The sequence below is a fragment of the Centroberyx affinis genome, unplaced genomic scaffold (genome assembly GCF_046629955.1).
Source record: "Centroberyx affinis isolate AG114_WGS23_722 - 3 ecotype Tasmania unplaced genomic scaffold, CSIRO-AGI_Caff_v1 ptg007007l_1, whole genome shotgun sequence".
NCBI classification, from domain to species: Eukaryota; Metazoa; Chordata; class Actinopteri; order Beryciformes; family Berycidae; genus Centroberyx; species Centroberyx affinis.
Genome location: NW_027283549.1, coordinates 97,412 through 112,962, shown reverse-complemented (window position 1 = coordinate 112,962; position 15,551 = coordinate 97,412). Strand labels below are relative to the sequence as shown.

Sequence of the window (15,551 nt, the reverse complement as noted above, 5' to 3'; positions counted from 1 at the left end):
CATCATAATTGCATGTAGCCAGTTATTAAAGGAGTGCAGGGACAGCAGTACAGTACTAGCAGCCAGCCAGATGTTTAGAATAGAGCAGGACTCCAAATGTGTTACCTTTGGACTGACTCAGTGATTTTCAACCTTTTTCATATCATTCATTTAGTCCACATTAGAGCCACGGACCCCCATTTGATGAGATTTTGTCTCTCAGACCCAAATCTGAGAATATTTTTATTGTCAGATATGATTTTGTCCTGAACTCCATGACTGTCTGTATTGTAGGTAGAGAGATAACAGAGAAACTATGATCAGAACAGTCATTCTTCTACATTCTCTAATTGTGTTAACTTCTTGTAAATGAAATAATGCTGAAGTTCACAATTCATCAGTTTTCTGTGGACCCCCTGGAACCCCCTCAAGGACCCCTGGTGGTCCCCGGACCCCATGTTGAGAACCACTGGACTAACTTAGCACACAGACAAAATGTACCTGACGTTTATCTGGTCTCCTCTCCCCCCCCTCCAGGTAACTACCCCCGCCCCCCCCACTACGGCGGGGCCCCCAGTGCCAACTACAGCGGCCCCGGCCCGGGCCCGGGCCCTGGCCTGGCCAACAGCCTGGGGATGAACGCGGGCAGTCCCATGCACGGTCAGGGCCCATCCACCCCGGCGGGCCGCGGGCCGGGCCCCGGGGCAGGGGGGCGGCCCTACCCCGGAGGGAACACCGTGGCCCCCACCTCCCCCGGCATGCCGCAGCCCGCCGGACAGGGCATGGGGCCCCCGGGGCCCAACGCCGGCCGCAAGCCCCCCGAGGCCGGGCCCAACGCCGGGCCCAATGCCAACTCCTCCTCCTCCTCCTCCTCTTCCTCCTCCTCCTCCTCCGCTCACAGCAGGTGAGTCTGACAGAACCGGCTCCTCTGCCTGGAAACATCTGGAGAAGTTCAGGAGAGGATTAGGGCCACATGTGAAAAATCTCCTGTGTGTTATATGGACAAACTTCACCTGTGTTTCAACTGGCATGAGGGGGAGGAGATGAGTGGGTGAACTGTTCCTTTAACACTCAGAACTCAAATACATTTTTCACATGTGGCCCTAATCCTCTTCCGTAGAAACGTATGGAAAATCAATTTTATTAATTTCCAGGACTGAGGAATTTCACATTAAATCACCGGGGCTGACTCTTGCTTAAAGTGTGTTTGTGAGTGTCTGTTTACGTGTGTGTGTGTGTACATGTTGTCTGTTTACGTGTGTGTGTGTGTACATGTTGTCTGTTTACGTGTGTGTGTGTGTGTGTGTACATTTTGTCTGTTTACGTGTGTGTGTGTGTGTGTGTACATGTTGTCTGTTTACGTGTGTGTGTGTGTGTAGTAAGTGTAGGTTGATCAGGTGGTTTCCTTTTAACAGTATCTTCATTGTTTTCATTTAGCAGACCTCCAGGCCTGTCATTCAAACCAACCAAAGTTTTTGTTACCTCCCCCCCCTCCCCCTCCCTCCTCCAACTACCCCCCTCCTCCCCCCCTCCCCCCTCCAGGCCTCCCTTCGCTCGTTCCCCCGTCTGCCACAACCAGTCGTGGCCCGGGGTTCGACCTGCGCTGTCTCCCACCCTCCACCCCCCCCACCCTCCTCATCCTCACCCCCCTCCTCCACATCCTCCTCCTCCTCCTCTTCCTCACCCCTCCCAGCAGGGCACCGGTGCTCCGCCCCCTCCCGCGGTCCAGACCGCCGCTGAGCACTATGGGTAGGTGTGTTGTCGGAGCACCGGGGCCGACAGATACACTCTGTACACACTGACTGAGAGAGACAGACAGACAGAGAGAGACAGACAGACAGACAGACAGAGAGAGAGACAGAGAGACAGAGAGAGAGAGAGAGAGAGAAAGAGAGAGAGAGAGAGAGAGAGAGAGAGAGACAGACAGAGAGAGAGAGAGAAAGAGAGACAGACAGAGAGAGAGAGAAAGAGAGACAGAGAGAGAGACAGATAGGCAGAGAGAGAGAGAGAGAGAGAGAGAGACAGACAGAGAGAAAGAGACAGACAGAGAGAGAGAGAGAGAGAAGAGACAGAGAGAGGAGAGAGAGAGAGAGAGACAGAGAGAGAGAGAGAGAGAGAGAGAGAGAAGAGAGAGAGAGAGAGAGAGAGAGAGAGACAGACGAGAGAGAGAGAGAAAGAGAGACAGACAGAGAGAGAGAGAGAAAGAGAGACAGAGAGAGAGAGAGAGAGAGAGACAGATAGGCAGAGAGAGAGAGACAGACAGACAGAGAGAGAGAGAGGGAGAAAGAGAGACAGACACACACACAGACAGACAGACAGACAGGGTCATTATGGGATGTTTTACTAACCGGGCCTCCCTGTCCTCTGCCTGCTGCTGCATGGCTTCACAGAGGGTTTCTGCTGATGTTCCCTCAGTCTGGGAATCAAACTAAACTTCTATCATCCACAGCTGCTGCTAACTCCCAGCATGCAGCAGCCACTCTGACTCATTTATGCCGCTTTTCCACCTCATGGTACCGGCTCAACTCGCCTCGACTCGACTCAACAATGGAGGATATGGAAGGGAAGGTGTTCTTGATTCTCTGTATGTGTCTGTTAGTCACAGCAAGGAAACAGATTTTATTTGAGAAGAGGCTGAAGGCAGAGAGACAGCAGACTGCTCTCTGGCTGCTCAAAGGCAGCAAGAGGGTAAGCTAACCTGGAAGCTAACGTTAGCGTATATGTCCCGTGTCGCGCAATGATGACGATTCTCTCTGACCAATCGGCAGTCTGCAGTGTTTTCACGTCTCCTTTTGGTTTCGCCTCAGCTCGCCTGGAACCTCGATGGAGGTGCTGCCAAAAAAAGTAGCAGGTACCAGGTGATATGGAGCCTGGAACCTGGTACTCACCCAGTGGAAAACCAAAGAAGGCGAGTCGAGTCGAGCCGGTACCATGCGGTGGAAAAGCGGCATTTGATATTGAGAGAGGACTGACAGAAGTCGATTAGTTGTTCGTCTGTAAAATGTCAGAAAATGGTGAAAATGTGGATCAGTGTTTCCCAAAGCCCAAGATGACGTCCTCAAATGTCTTGTTTTGTCCACAACCCAAAGATATTCAGTTTACTGTCATAGAGGAGTAAAGAAACCAGAAAATATTCACATTTAAGAAGCTGGAATCAGAGAATTTTGACTTATTTTTCTTAAAAAATTACTCAAACCGATTAATTGATTATTAAAATAGTTGGCAATTCATTTAATAGTTGACAACTAATCGATTAATCGTTGCAGCTCTAATCTGAACCAGGCGTCTGATAATCAGAATATCCATGTTATTCTGACCCGGTTCTGATGTTTAAATGCGTTGAACTAAGACCTGGATCCTGAGAGACTGAGTTAAGAAGGGAATTCTCCCTGCATGTGAACATGGCCAATGTTGAATTAACAGAATGTTTCCTTCTGTCTTCTTTCTTTTGGACTTTACTACTTTTTCTCTCGTTCTTCCTCAGCTGTCGTTCAGCTGTGGCCTTGTCACCATTAAATCTCTGTGTGGCTCTGGTAGAGTCTTGGGTCGTGTCTCTTCCTCCATGATAAAACCCCCAAATCAGTGATTCTGTGATCTGTTGCTCCGGTATAGCAGACTGGAAAATTATGTTTTTTTCCCACAGTGCAGCCGAGGGCATCAGGAGCCAAATTCAGGTCAGTCAGTCAGTCAGTCAGTCAGTCAGTCACCTGTCGTTTCATGAGATGATGCGCTTCGTCAGATGGCCTCTAGAGGGCGTCTTTGACTGCAAGATGCAGTGTTTCCCATACAGAGGCACAAAGTCAAAATTTGATTAGTGTATAGAAATCAATCTAAATCGATCTCTGATGCGCCTGATGTCACATCACATCCTGTCTGTAGTTTGGAGATGTACAGACAGCAGACCAGCAGACTGAACTCAGTCCACAGAGTCTCCGGTTGGAAAACTGAAGTGAAACTTAACATCTTAACATCATCTTAACTCTCCTGGGATTTGTAGACTGTCACGTCTTCTGCTGCCCTACAAACTTTAACGGTAGGTAACGTTATTATCTTGCAGTATTTAAGTAAAGTTAGTGGAATTAGGTAACTGAACCGTGCTGCAGTGCTTCAGTTGAACACACACACCGTGGGCCTGTGCAGAATCTGTGCCTGTTCTCTCTCCATTCACTGCCACATATATACGTATGTGCTAGAAGTGATTTTCAGACTGTTCCTCCACACAATGGCAGTGAATGGAGAGACAAAAAAAACACGATTCTCCAGTCTGCTCTACCAGAGCAACAGATCACAGAATCACTGATTTTGGGTTTTATCATGGAGAAAGATAGAGATGCTTTAACCACACGGCTTGTGGGGTAAAGCTCTTCCTCTCTGCTCTTCTTCCTCTCTGTGACCCTCTGCCTCCTCAGGCTCTAGCTGTGCGTCGGCATGCGAGCCGCGACCTCGCCGGTTCGATCCCGCCCTGTAATAATCGAACGCTTCTTCTTCTGTGATGTCCAGGCAGGGCGGCTACCCGGGCATGGCCGGGTCGATGGGAGGCATGGGCCCCGGCGGCCCCGCGGGCCCCGGAGGCCCCTACGGCCAGCAACCAGGCAACACCTCCGGCAGGATGACGCCCCAGGGAGCAGCCCACAGCGCCCCGCCCACAGGTAGGACCGTACACCCCACGTCCCGTCCCGTCCCGTCCCGTCCCGTCCAGACAGGACAGAGCGGGTAACGCCAACATGACTGACAGCTCAGGGTGTTCAGAACATTTTCAGTTGATTGAGTGTTTCTGAAGTCTGTGGTTGCTGCATATGAAGAGTTTGGCTCCAAAAAAAGTGACACCTACTCTTACAAAACAATTGATGGTATTAGATTAAAATGAATTATTTTGTTTTTTTTAAGAACAACAGGGAACTTAAGTCCTTGGTTGGAAAGATGAGACATTTTTACAGACTGGATCCTCCAGATTTTAAAATATTGAATAATGAACTTCAGGTTATGATTTGAAGTAACATGTAACAAGTGAATCTATTGTATTTTGGAAATAAACTTCATATTTAGTTAGTTAGTTAATTAGTTAGTTATTTAATTAGTTAATTCATTAGTTAATTAGTTAATTAGTTAGTTAGTTAGTTATTTAGGTAGTTAGTTATTTAGTTAGTTAGTTAATTAGTTAATTAGTTATTTATTTAGTTAATTAGTTAATTATTTAGGTAGTTACTTAGTTAGTTATTTAGTTATTTAGTTATTTAGTTAATTATTTAATTAGTTCATTAGTTAGTTCATTAGTTAGTTCATTAGTTAATTTGTGAATTAGTCAGTTAATTAGGCATTTAGTTAGTTAGTCAGTTAGTACTTTATTGTTCACAATGTGGAAAATTGTCTTTGGCTTCATCATCACAAACAACACAGATTTACAAACAAGACAATTGTAGAAAACACAAAAAAACAAAAAAAACAAGTTAAATGTTATTACAGATTTTGATGACAGAACAGCATAAAAAGATAAATAAGCAAAGGAAAAGCAAAACACGAGGCAACAGGGGGAGGGATGCAGAATACAATACACAACACACTTAGTCACTGTTATTATTATTATTATTATTATTATTATTATTTTATTTTTTTTATTATTATTATATTATTGATATTCCAGGGCCCATGCTGATGTCAGCAGAGGCGATGGGCGGTCCTGAGGTGAAGCAGAGGGCGGAGCTCAGTAAGGAGGGCGTGGCTCCCGCCGCCGCCCCACCCAAACCCAAGGTACGTCCCCCCGGCTCCGTTAACCAATCAGAACGGCTCTCTCTCCTGCCGGTCATCCAGCTCCCGCCCCCCCCCCGCTCTGCTGTCCCAGCATGCTCTAACAGACGCATGTGTGCCGGCTGGAATGTGAGAATGTGGCGGCTGAGCAACACCGGGGTTCCACTGAGTCGGGTTTTTGGCCAATAATTATATTTTTTTAACCGTTTTTATGCCAAAAAATTCCAAGTTTTCAGTGTTTTCCCCTAGAATGTTATTCTTGTCCGGGTGGAAAAGTCTGTGGACAATTTATTTATTTATGCCATGGGCGACTAAAACTCTCCACTGAAAGCCAGGATAGTGATAATAATTTTAAAAAGACATATATAATACACATAATACACACCAGTCAACAGTCTGGACACCTGACTGAATGTTCTGTGTTTCATTCTCTTAAAGTCATTTTGATCTACAGTCTTCTGCTTAAAAGCTTGAAATTAGTTTCTTAGTCAAATATAAATAGTGAAGTTGATCCTATGTATGAATTTCTTTCCAAAGCCTTTGCCTTTCCATCAAGACAAAGAATCTAAAATATAAGATAGTTTTGATTTGTTTAACACTTTTTTGGTCGCTGCGTAATTCCATTTGTGTTATTTCATAGTTTTGAGTCTTTACTGTTATTCTAAAATGTGGAAAATAGTAAAAAATAAAGAAAAATGTGCTGTGTCCAAACTTTTGACTGGTAGTGTAAACTTGGGTCTCATTAGAATCAATCCAGGTTCAGGTCTGCCCATAGGCAACAAAGTATTGATTAAATCTACAATAAATATGTAAGAGAAATATGGCTTTATATCCATCATATGAATGTAAATTGCACGATTCTGGTTAAAATGAGAATCTCGATTTTCTTGCTTAGAATTGACATCACGAGTCTCTCTCACGATTCTTAAGCAAAACATTTTTTTATATACATTTTTATTGCACTCTTTTGCCTGACACAGACAGAAACAACAAAAAATATGATAATGACTGTAACGGGACTGTCACATCAACTTTGCGGGTCAAATGGGCTTCACACAGTAGCCTGCACACACAATGTAATTATAGACTAAATTCCAATGAAATTTTATTTAATTAACAGAATAAACTTCAGCTGGTTTATCCCGCCATCCACATTCTGCGCACAGTGCAGCAGTAAGTACAGCCTTAGTTACACGAGTCTTTTGAAAATGACCTGCCTTCCTGAATCTTTTTTTCGGGTTGCGGATCGGTTTCGGGTCGTTGTTTTATGTGTATGAACATGGGTCAGGTGGGTTCAGATCTGTCGGATCGGACGGTCGCGGGTTGAAAAAAACCTGACCCACAGCATCACTAATGTAAACAGTAACCTGATAACTCCTAATCTGCTGCCCTACAAACGGTAACATAGGTAGCATCATTACCTTGTGGGATTTAAGTAACTTTAGTGGAATTAGGTGTTTAACTGATAACTGTGTGGTAATGCATTGAATTGAATTGAGCTCAACACACGCGCTGTCGGCCTGTCAAAGATATGCGATTGTTTTATTTACAGACAAAACAGCTTAATTCAAATGCTTGGTGAATCCAACACTTATCATAAAAACAATCAACTTACATCTCTCTTCTCTTATTCAGAACACAACCTTTGAACAAGAGTTTTCCCGTGTGTGTGTCTCCTGTCCTCCGTCATGTCTCTCTCTCTCTCTCTCTGGAGTTGTTTTCCTTTCTGCCGGTTTCTGCCCGCTCTGCATGTGTGCATTTCGTCACGTGGTGAAACGCCGTGTTGTCACTCGTTAGGAGCGCTTGTTTCGATGCGGCGGATGTCCCTAATGAACACGCGGCAGAATCGTTGTCATTAAGGAACGAGATCGCATAGAGGCATGAATCGAGATCGCGATTTTAATACGATTAATCGCTCAGCCCTAATGTAAATGGACGACACCGACCGGCCAATATCCGATTTTTCTTTAGATAAAAAGCCAGTCTCGTCAAACTGATATCTCAGTATCGCCCTGAACAGCGTGCAGAGAGACTTGGAGGATTAGAAAGCATCATGTGTCAGAGACTGTGAGCGACTTCCAGAGGAGAACTGTAATGCAGATTGCCGTCTGCTCTTTTTAACGCAGTCTGTTTGTTCCAACCGCACAGAGGAACGACACCCTGGTGCTGTTTCTGTTTTTTTTTTGTTTTTTTTTCTTCTTCCTAGTTGACACTGTTCATCGCAGTCGACAGTATTGATCCGCCGGTGTTCATTACACCTGACACGACCGCGTCTTCCCTCTCCGGTTTGGAAGTGATGCAGTCGACCCAGAATACCCAGTTCCACTTCCCTCCAGTACAACTTCTGTTTTGGTTTTTTTTCTTCCCCTGCTTGTTTTTCTTGTTTTTTTTTTTTGTTTTTTTTTTATAGTTCCTCCCTCGTTTCAGTCGCGCTCAGTTGTTCTGCAGCCGGAGTTTTTGAAAGCCTCAACTTTTTCCTCCTCGTCTCCTCGTCTTTCCGCTCGCTCGCTCCTCATTATCCAATAGCGAAGAGCCGGCCTTGATCACAGCCGGGCGCGGATCTGAGCGTGGCAGCCGGGGTTTTGTGAAGCCGACGCCGCTTTGTCTCCGCTTTGACGCCGGCTCGCTTGATGAGAACTCGCTGCGTTCGGCGGCTTTGTGTCTGCAGTCTGTGGCGGGAGGAGGAGGAGGAGGAGAGCGGGTTGTGTTTCTACGCAGCAGAACGCAGGAACTGTGCTGCTAATTTCTGCAACTTTTTTGGGTTTTTTTTTTTTTTTTATGTGCCGAAGCTTTCTGCTCATGGTTGGAGCTCCACAGCTTTGGTGTTGAGTTCTTGTTTCATGTCGGCTTTTTGGAAGCCAGTCAGCTGTCAGAGAGACTTCGGCTGCAGAGATGTGAGGAGCAGAGAGGAACTTTACAGTCTAGCTGGTAAATCCCAAAATTCACCAGACAAATTCACGATTTTACCAGACAACTATAGATTTTTAGACTAGAGAAGGACTCCAGATGCTGGTAAAGTAGACTATGGCCCAGATTTATGAAATCCTTTAGTGGGTACAAAAACATTTAAGTTCAAGTTTATGTTTATGTTTATTTTATTTGACATGGACATCACAGTAGCATTAGAATTGTAACATACATTTATGCACAAGGACCAGATGCACTGTGTTTAGTGTTAGTGAAACGCTAATTTAAAACACCTGTCCACAGGAGGCTTTTTTTTTTTAAAGTTAAAATAGAAAAAAGAAAGAATAAAAAAAAGATAAGAAACGGTAGAAGAAAAAAAAGACATAAAATACACCCACAAATACATACACAAAAATACATACACAAATACACAAAATATAAAATACAGGTGTGTCTAGAGTTTAACTTTATTTATCCATTTAGGAAATTCATCTGGTCCACAGTGCAGAAACATTTAAACACAGTAACAATAAAACATCAACAACAACATCGACAAGAAGCAAACGACAGCAGTTCTAAGAAAACATTTCTCAGGTCTAAAATAGTTTGGACTAAAGACTATTGCTGTATTCTTAAATAAATAAATAAATAAATAAATAGGTTGGAAGCAATACAAATATTTTAGTTTAGTTTAAGTTTTGCGCTGCAGTATTCTGCCTCTCACACTCTTTTCAAGACAATGATGAAAGTCGACACTTGTGATAGGTGCAGGTCAATTTGCTTGACCAATCAGATGTCCTGTCCATGGTTTTGCACCCATCAAAGGCTTTAGCCAATCAGAGTCCAAGTGTACAATCAAACCTCCAGCTGGTTCTCTCTGGTCTGAACCAGAGTGGAAAAGTTCACTTTGTTGTATTTTTGTATTTGGTTTGTTTAGATTCAAACTGACCAATCACAAGCCAACCAGGGCTTGGAAACAAAAGTCACATGACTCAAAAGTATCTTGTTCATTGGACAGAGTTTTGGTCACCTGTCATCCTGCAAGGATTGAGATTTTGGCAGCAAAAGAAAATCCCATTCATGTCCCTTTAACTGGAGCTAAGCATTACGTTTTTAGCTCTTTGACATAATTCACCTTCTCTGATGTTGCAGTGTACCAGTTAAGAACATATATAGAAGTTGCTGAATATGAGCATCTTTTCGTACCCATAATCCCCTGTGTTTGGGGTGGTTTCCTATAGTTGGTCGGATTAACAAACCGCACCGCAGTTCTCTTGTTATTTGGTGCTGCCAGAGGTCAAAGGTCATCGTTCTCACCTGGACACACCAACTGAACTGAAGGAGGAAACACTGCAGAGTTCAGATAAACCGATCAGAACATGCCGGCTGTTGAACGCAGCTTTAGCAGCCAGACAAATGTTCAGAATAGAATATGATTCAAATTAGGACTAGCTAGCTGTTGGTTACCAGCCACAGTCCAACATCTCCCATCATGCAGCTGGTGGCTTGTTGTTAAGCTCCTCCTGAGTGTGTGATTTAGCGAGGCTGACAGCTGACCTCCGATCAGATTAACCGGACTGCACATCCGCTCCCACCTGCTCTGGCTGTTTTTGTGCAGCTGATGCTAACACAGGACAGAGGCTGCTGCTGCTTGTTGCTCTGTGAATGTCGTGTGTTTCAGAAGAAAAATTGGTAACACTTTCTATGAAGCCAGTGTCTATAATACATTATAATCATACTTATAACACACTATAATGCCATCATAATGCATTATAAGTATAGTTATAATCATGCACAGACAGTTATAATGTTTTATAACATTATAAACACATTATGTACAATCTGTTATAAAGCTTTTTCATTACCACTTAAATGAAAAAGCTTTATAACAGATTATGAGTAATGTTATAAAATATTATAACTGTCTATGCATGATTATAATGCATGATTATAACTATACTTATAATGCATTATAATGTGTTATAAGTATGATTATAATGTATTATAGACACAGGCTTAATAGAAAGTGTTACCGAAAAATCTTTAAGAAGAAAGAGCTTTGCAATCTTGACTCCTTCTCATCACATGGCTCTGGTGTGCGTCTGGTCGTGTGTGTGAATGGTTTGTGTGTGTGTGGATGGTTTCTGTGTGTGTGTGTGTGTGTGTGTGTGTCGTCCTATTCTGTATCACAGGACAGCTACAGCTCTCAGTGTGTGTCCCAGCCCCCCGCCCCCTCCCCCATGTCCCCCAGCCCAGCTAGTCTGTCCTCCTGTCTCGGGGAGGACAGTGATAGCATTAGCAGCCCCGCCTGGCCCAAGACTGCGACCAGCCCCGTAAGTGCCGCAAAGCACAGAACCACTTTCACCTTTTTTTTTTTTTTTTTTTTTTTTTTTCAGGGTTCTACGGTGTGTAAAGTGTAAATTCAAGCTATTTTTAAGCATTTTTCTAAGTCACAGTCCGACAGTTTGTCAGTTTAGCGGAACATGTTCCTGCTCCTGGGGAAACGGCACCGTAGAGCCCTGCTCTTTGCTGCTGGTTTATGAAAACCTCGTAACTCCAGATTTCTCCAGACTCCAGTCGCTTTCACTCATATTTTTTTCTCCCCCAAGTTTACATGATCAATTTTCGTTGCTTCACGAACCTCGAGCCATTGAACCCTTTCAAAACCCATTAGGTAACTTCGAAATCTCACAATCATCTCTCCGATAATCTGGAAGCTTTTCTCTATTCATTAAAAATGTGACTTTTTGGAGATGCAAGGTTTTCATTGGACAAGCAGCATTATGCTTGTGTCTAACCTTTTTTGTTTTTTTCTTGTTCTACATAAATGTGATTTTCTACATTGTTTATTGTGAGACTTTCTCATTAAAAGGCAACATGTCAATGAAGTTTGACGGTTCGCCCTTCCTTATTGAAAACGGTAATTGGCCAGTGATGCTGCCAGTCAAAAGCAATCAATTTTCCAGTGCTGACAGCAGAGACAGTCACATGAAAAATCAACATGACTAACAACATGAAAGGTTAACAAAACTACGAAACTTGATGTTGAGATTTGAGTTGCCAACTACACAAAACAGAACTAGTTTTGAATGGGAATCTATGAGTTTGTAGTCTCTGGAACAGTTTTCCCCTCAGTCCGCCTCTCTGTGCGGATCTACAGCCTGGAATATGGCTCCGAAATGATCTGACTGCATTCATTTTTTGTCCTCAAATGAATTTCACCAAACGCAGGATTCCCATGGTCATGGAAAACTGGGAGAATCCGAAACAAATTTGAAAATAGTGTTTTCCAGGCCTGGAGAACATATGGTTTAGAAAATGTCATGGCAGCTCTTCTAAACTGGTCTGTGCCAGTAGTCTTGGACTTTGATCAGTGAAAACGTTCAGAAACCCTGAACACGCTGCTTTGGAGAGACACAATAATTGGAGGCGAGACATTAAGCAGAAACAGGATTCTCTGACGGTGTTAATGAGAAAGTCCCATGCAGCAGGTCCAGCTGTGGTTCTGTCAGATGTGAACGTGCCGTCCTCCATGTTTCTAAGACCTGGCTGTTGGTTTCTGACTGTGTTTAACTCCATTCAACTGGAATTGAATGGCGTGGAAAACCACAAAGCGTGGTTAGACTTCTGGTTCTGGTGTTGACTGTCGACTGCAGTGCTGCCCAACCTCGAGACCCGGTCCAACCTTGATCCAACAGGACCTGGTCTGCCATCAGGGCTCCCACTGGTCATGGAGTATCTGGACCGGGAATGTCAAGGAATGTATTTTACAGCTAGTTTCACATATTCGTTGCATTAGATCCTTGACAATCTCGGAACCCATCGTCTATCGGTCTGATGACGATTAGACTCTGGGGGCGACGGCCAATATTTCGGAGTTTCCAGTGTAGCCAGAGTCGAACGTTTCTCCACACAATACACAAACATTGATACTTTTTGTAGGTGTTTTAGGTCCAGACAACATTTGGGCTAATCTCTATAAACAGATATCTGCATATGAGACGTCGTCTCTCAACTCCGACTCCATTCTCGCGTCTCAAGTTGCTAATCGGACTGTAAACAATGACCGGCGCACGGAAGAGGAAGTCTTGGCCTGGATGTCTGCTGGCTACACCGGAAACCCCCAAATATTGGCTGTCGCCCCCAGAGTCTATCAGTTGCCCCAGAGTCGACGATGGGTTCCGAGATTGGATCCTTGATAGTGAATTCTGGTCCTCGAGGTCCAGTGTCCTGCAGGGTTTTTTTTCCTCTTTTTTTGTTAATGAGCCACACCTGGGGCGCATTCAATAGCCCCAACACAGAGCAAACGGGAAGTTTAAAAGGAAACAGTATTCTGTGCGTTCTGCTTGAAGAATTCTCAGATCCAATTGTGTATCCATGTGACAGACGTTTGTACGAAGCCGATGAAAATGTAGAATCACCCTGAACGGGTCAAACGCGCCTCAAAAGCCGCTGCGAAAAGCCTGACACCGTTGGGAGCAAATGTTCAAAACAGTGCAAGGTTAAAACACGGACCTAGTCTGTATCTACCTGATCCCAGGTGTGGTTCATTAACTATCAGGGAGGAACAAACCCTGCGGGACACCGGACCTCGAGGACTGGAACCGAGTTCCTAGGCATTAGATGGTTTTCAGAAACCAAACTGAAAAACAACATTAACAAACCAGGAAGGAGGGAAATTTTCAGGTCATGGAAGAGCTCCGATTTAGTCATGGAAAAGGCAAGGAATTTTAGCTCAGGGCCACAGTGGGAAGCCGGTTCTGTTTGGTGGACGCCTTCATCCAAAGTGCCTAACAGAACCTTGGGTCCACACATTTTTAGTATGTAAACTCTAACCTTAGCAGTGTTAATGCCTTGCACTACCCATTAGGCTACACAGGGAATGGAACCCCCAACCCTGGCACTGTTAGTACCCATTGTTACCATATATAGCATTCCTTATCTAGACTTATGGGTACTGCTAGCCACAAGCTAACAAACTAGCGTGTCTACCAGTCTGTTTGAATGAGCATTGTCAACAAGCAGGGTTTTCTGGTTAACTGTCATGCTGAGATAACAGTTGGTTCTCTGCATTGCGACAGATACCAGGTGAAGAAAAAAAAACAATAAATGTGAAACTGAAATTGAAAATGTTGAAATTTCCTTCAAAAAGAGCCGCTGACTCCCTGAAAAAAGTCACGTTGTAAAGAGCGTTTGAGGCAAATGAGTTGTATCAGGGTGTTTTCACACTTGGTCCATTTCAGCCTCTCAAGTGGACTCAGTCCAACAACTCAGCGATTTTTTGTGCATATGTGAACACGTCAAATGAACTCAGACCCTCTGAAACGAACCAAACTCAGACTCCAGGAGGTCTGATTTAGGTTCGTTTGTGGTCTGTTTTGTGGTCCGATTGATTCCCATTGAAAAGAGAGCTGAGACCTCTTGTAAGTCCACTTACCTTGCAAACACAAAGAGGACTGAGTTCATATGCAGCTGGTTCACTTTTTGCTTCACTTAAAAAGGACTGAGTTTGGTTCCTTTAATGAACTATGTGAAAACACCCTTAAAGAGAGAATTAGATCTTGGGACGTAACCAGGGGAATTGAGTAGTGTTAGAGTTCTGAGTAGCTAAAGCAAGCATTATGAAACTATTGACTTTAGCTGATGTAAATATTCAGATGTATGTAGCGCTGGTGTGAAACGCACATGCCCAGAACCTGCAGGGCCATGCCTGCAGTGTGGAGGGACTAATGCAAAAACATTTAAAAAGAAAAAGGTTGGGTAGCACTGTTCTATTGTTTTGTCTACATGTGATGTGACTGTATGTGACAGTTGCTGTTATGTGAGACTGCACAATATTGTCAAAAAAACACATTGCAAAGAATATTGTAATATGAGTTGTAGGACACATAGAAACAGTTTTATCTCCATTATTCCTTTTTCATGGCTTTAAAAAGTGCCAAAAGTGTTGATTGGCGGAATTAAGCTACAAATGCTTAGAATCTGATTACTTTGAATAAATTGTTTTTCTCTGGTATATAATTTTTGTAATTCAGGGATTTTTGAGAGCACCAAAACAGAATTGCAAAGAAAAACATTACTATCAGCCAGCAGCTAAAATTTGATTCTGGTAAATTTTGGCTGCTGGCTGGTATGTTGGTCTACCTACAACATCGCTCAAAGGTCCTGTTCCTTTCTAAAAGTCATATTTGGTTTGTAAAATTGTGAAAAAGACTTTTTGAAATGTTTTTTGAAATTTTTGAATCCACTCTCCGCTGTGAAAAGATGAAAACGTTTCCTGCCCTGGTAGCCAATACTACGTCTGTATTTTTTGATGTATTGTGCAGCCGTGTTGTTGTACATCGTGTTCACATCCATAGCCCGGACCTGACTGTCCCCTCCGTGTTCCCGTCTCTCCAGAAGCCCAGCGTCGCCACCATGACCAACGAGAAGATCACCCGGCTGTACGAGATGGGCTCGGAGCCGGAGAGGAGGGCGTGGGTGGACCGCTACCTGGCCTTCATGGAGGAGCGGGGGACGCCCGTCCCGAACCTGCCCGCCGTCGGCAAGAAGCCGCTGGACCTCTGCCGACTCTACCTGTGTGTGAGGGAGATCGGAGGCCTGGCCATGGTGAGCGTCCTTTAAACTTTATTTCTCCGGGGAATTTTTTCTGCGGCGTACTGAGTCTTGGAGATATTCTGACAAAGAGTTTGGACTCATTGTTGCAGCAAGAGGCAGCAGAGCTCGCTGCTTCAACTGACAGCTGACTGGAGACAATACTGTCTGTGGGTCCAAGTGCTACAGGGATGAAAAGAGATGAGAGGAATTATATAGAGGAACAAAATCAACAAACGAATCCTTTAACAGGAGAACCAGGGTTCAGACACTCACATCAACAAGCATCCTCCCTGCTGGCCTGTCTTTGAGCAAGAGGGGGACAA

General features: G+C 44.1%; 1 protein-coding gene across 1 annotated transcript in view; it reads left to right on the top strand.

Annotated features, from left to right (window-relative positions):
* Positions 1-411: 411 nt before the first annotated feature.
* Positions 412-15,551, top strand: part of arid1b (AT-rich interactive domain 1B) — a gene marked incomplete at its 5' end in the record, with an annotated part of 29,583 nt that continues 14,443 nt past the window's right edge. The window contains 6 exons of the mRNA XM_071513334.1: positions 412-883; positions 1,522-1,728; positions 4,480-4,628; positions 5,621-5,727; positions 10,824-10,964; positions 15,031-15,240. Coding sequence (XP_071369435.1) covers positions 412-883; positions 1,522-1,728; positions 4,480-4,628; positions 5,621-5,727; positions 10,824-10,964; positions 15,031-15,240 — 1,286 coding nt within the window. The remainder of the gene's footprint in view (positions 884-1,521; positions 1,729-4,479; positions 4,629-5,620; positions 5,728-10,823; positions 10,965-15,030; positions 15,241-15,551) is intronic.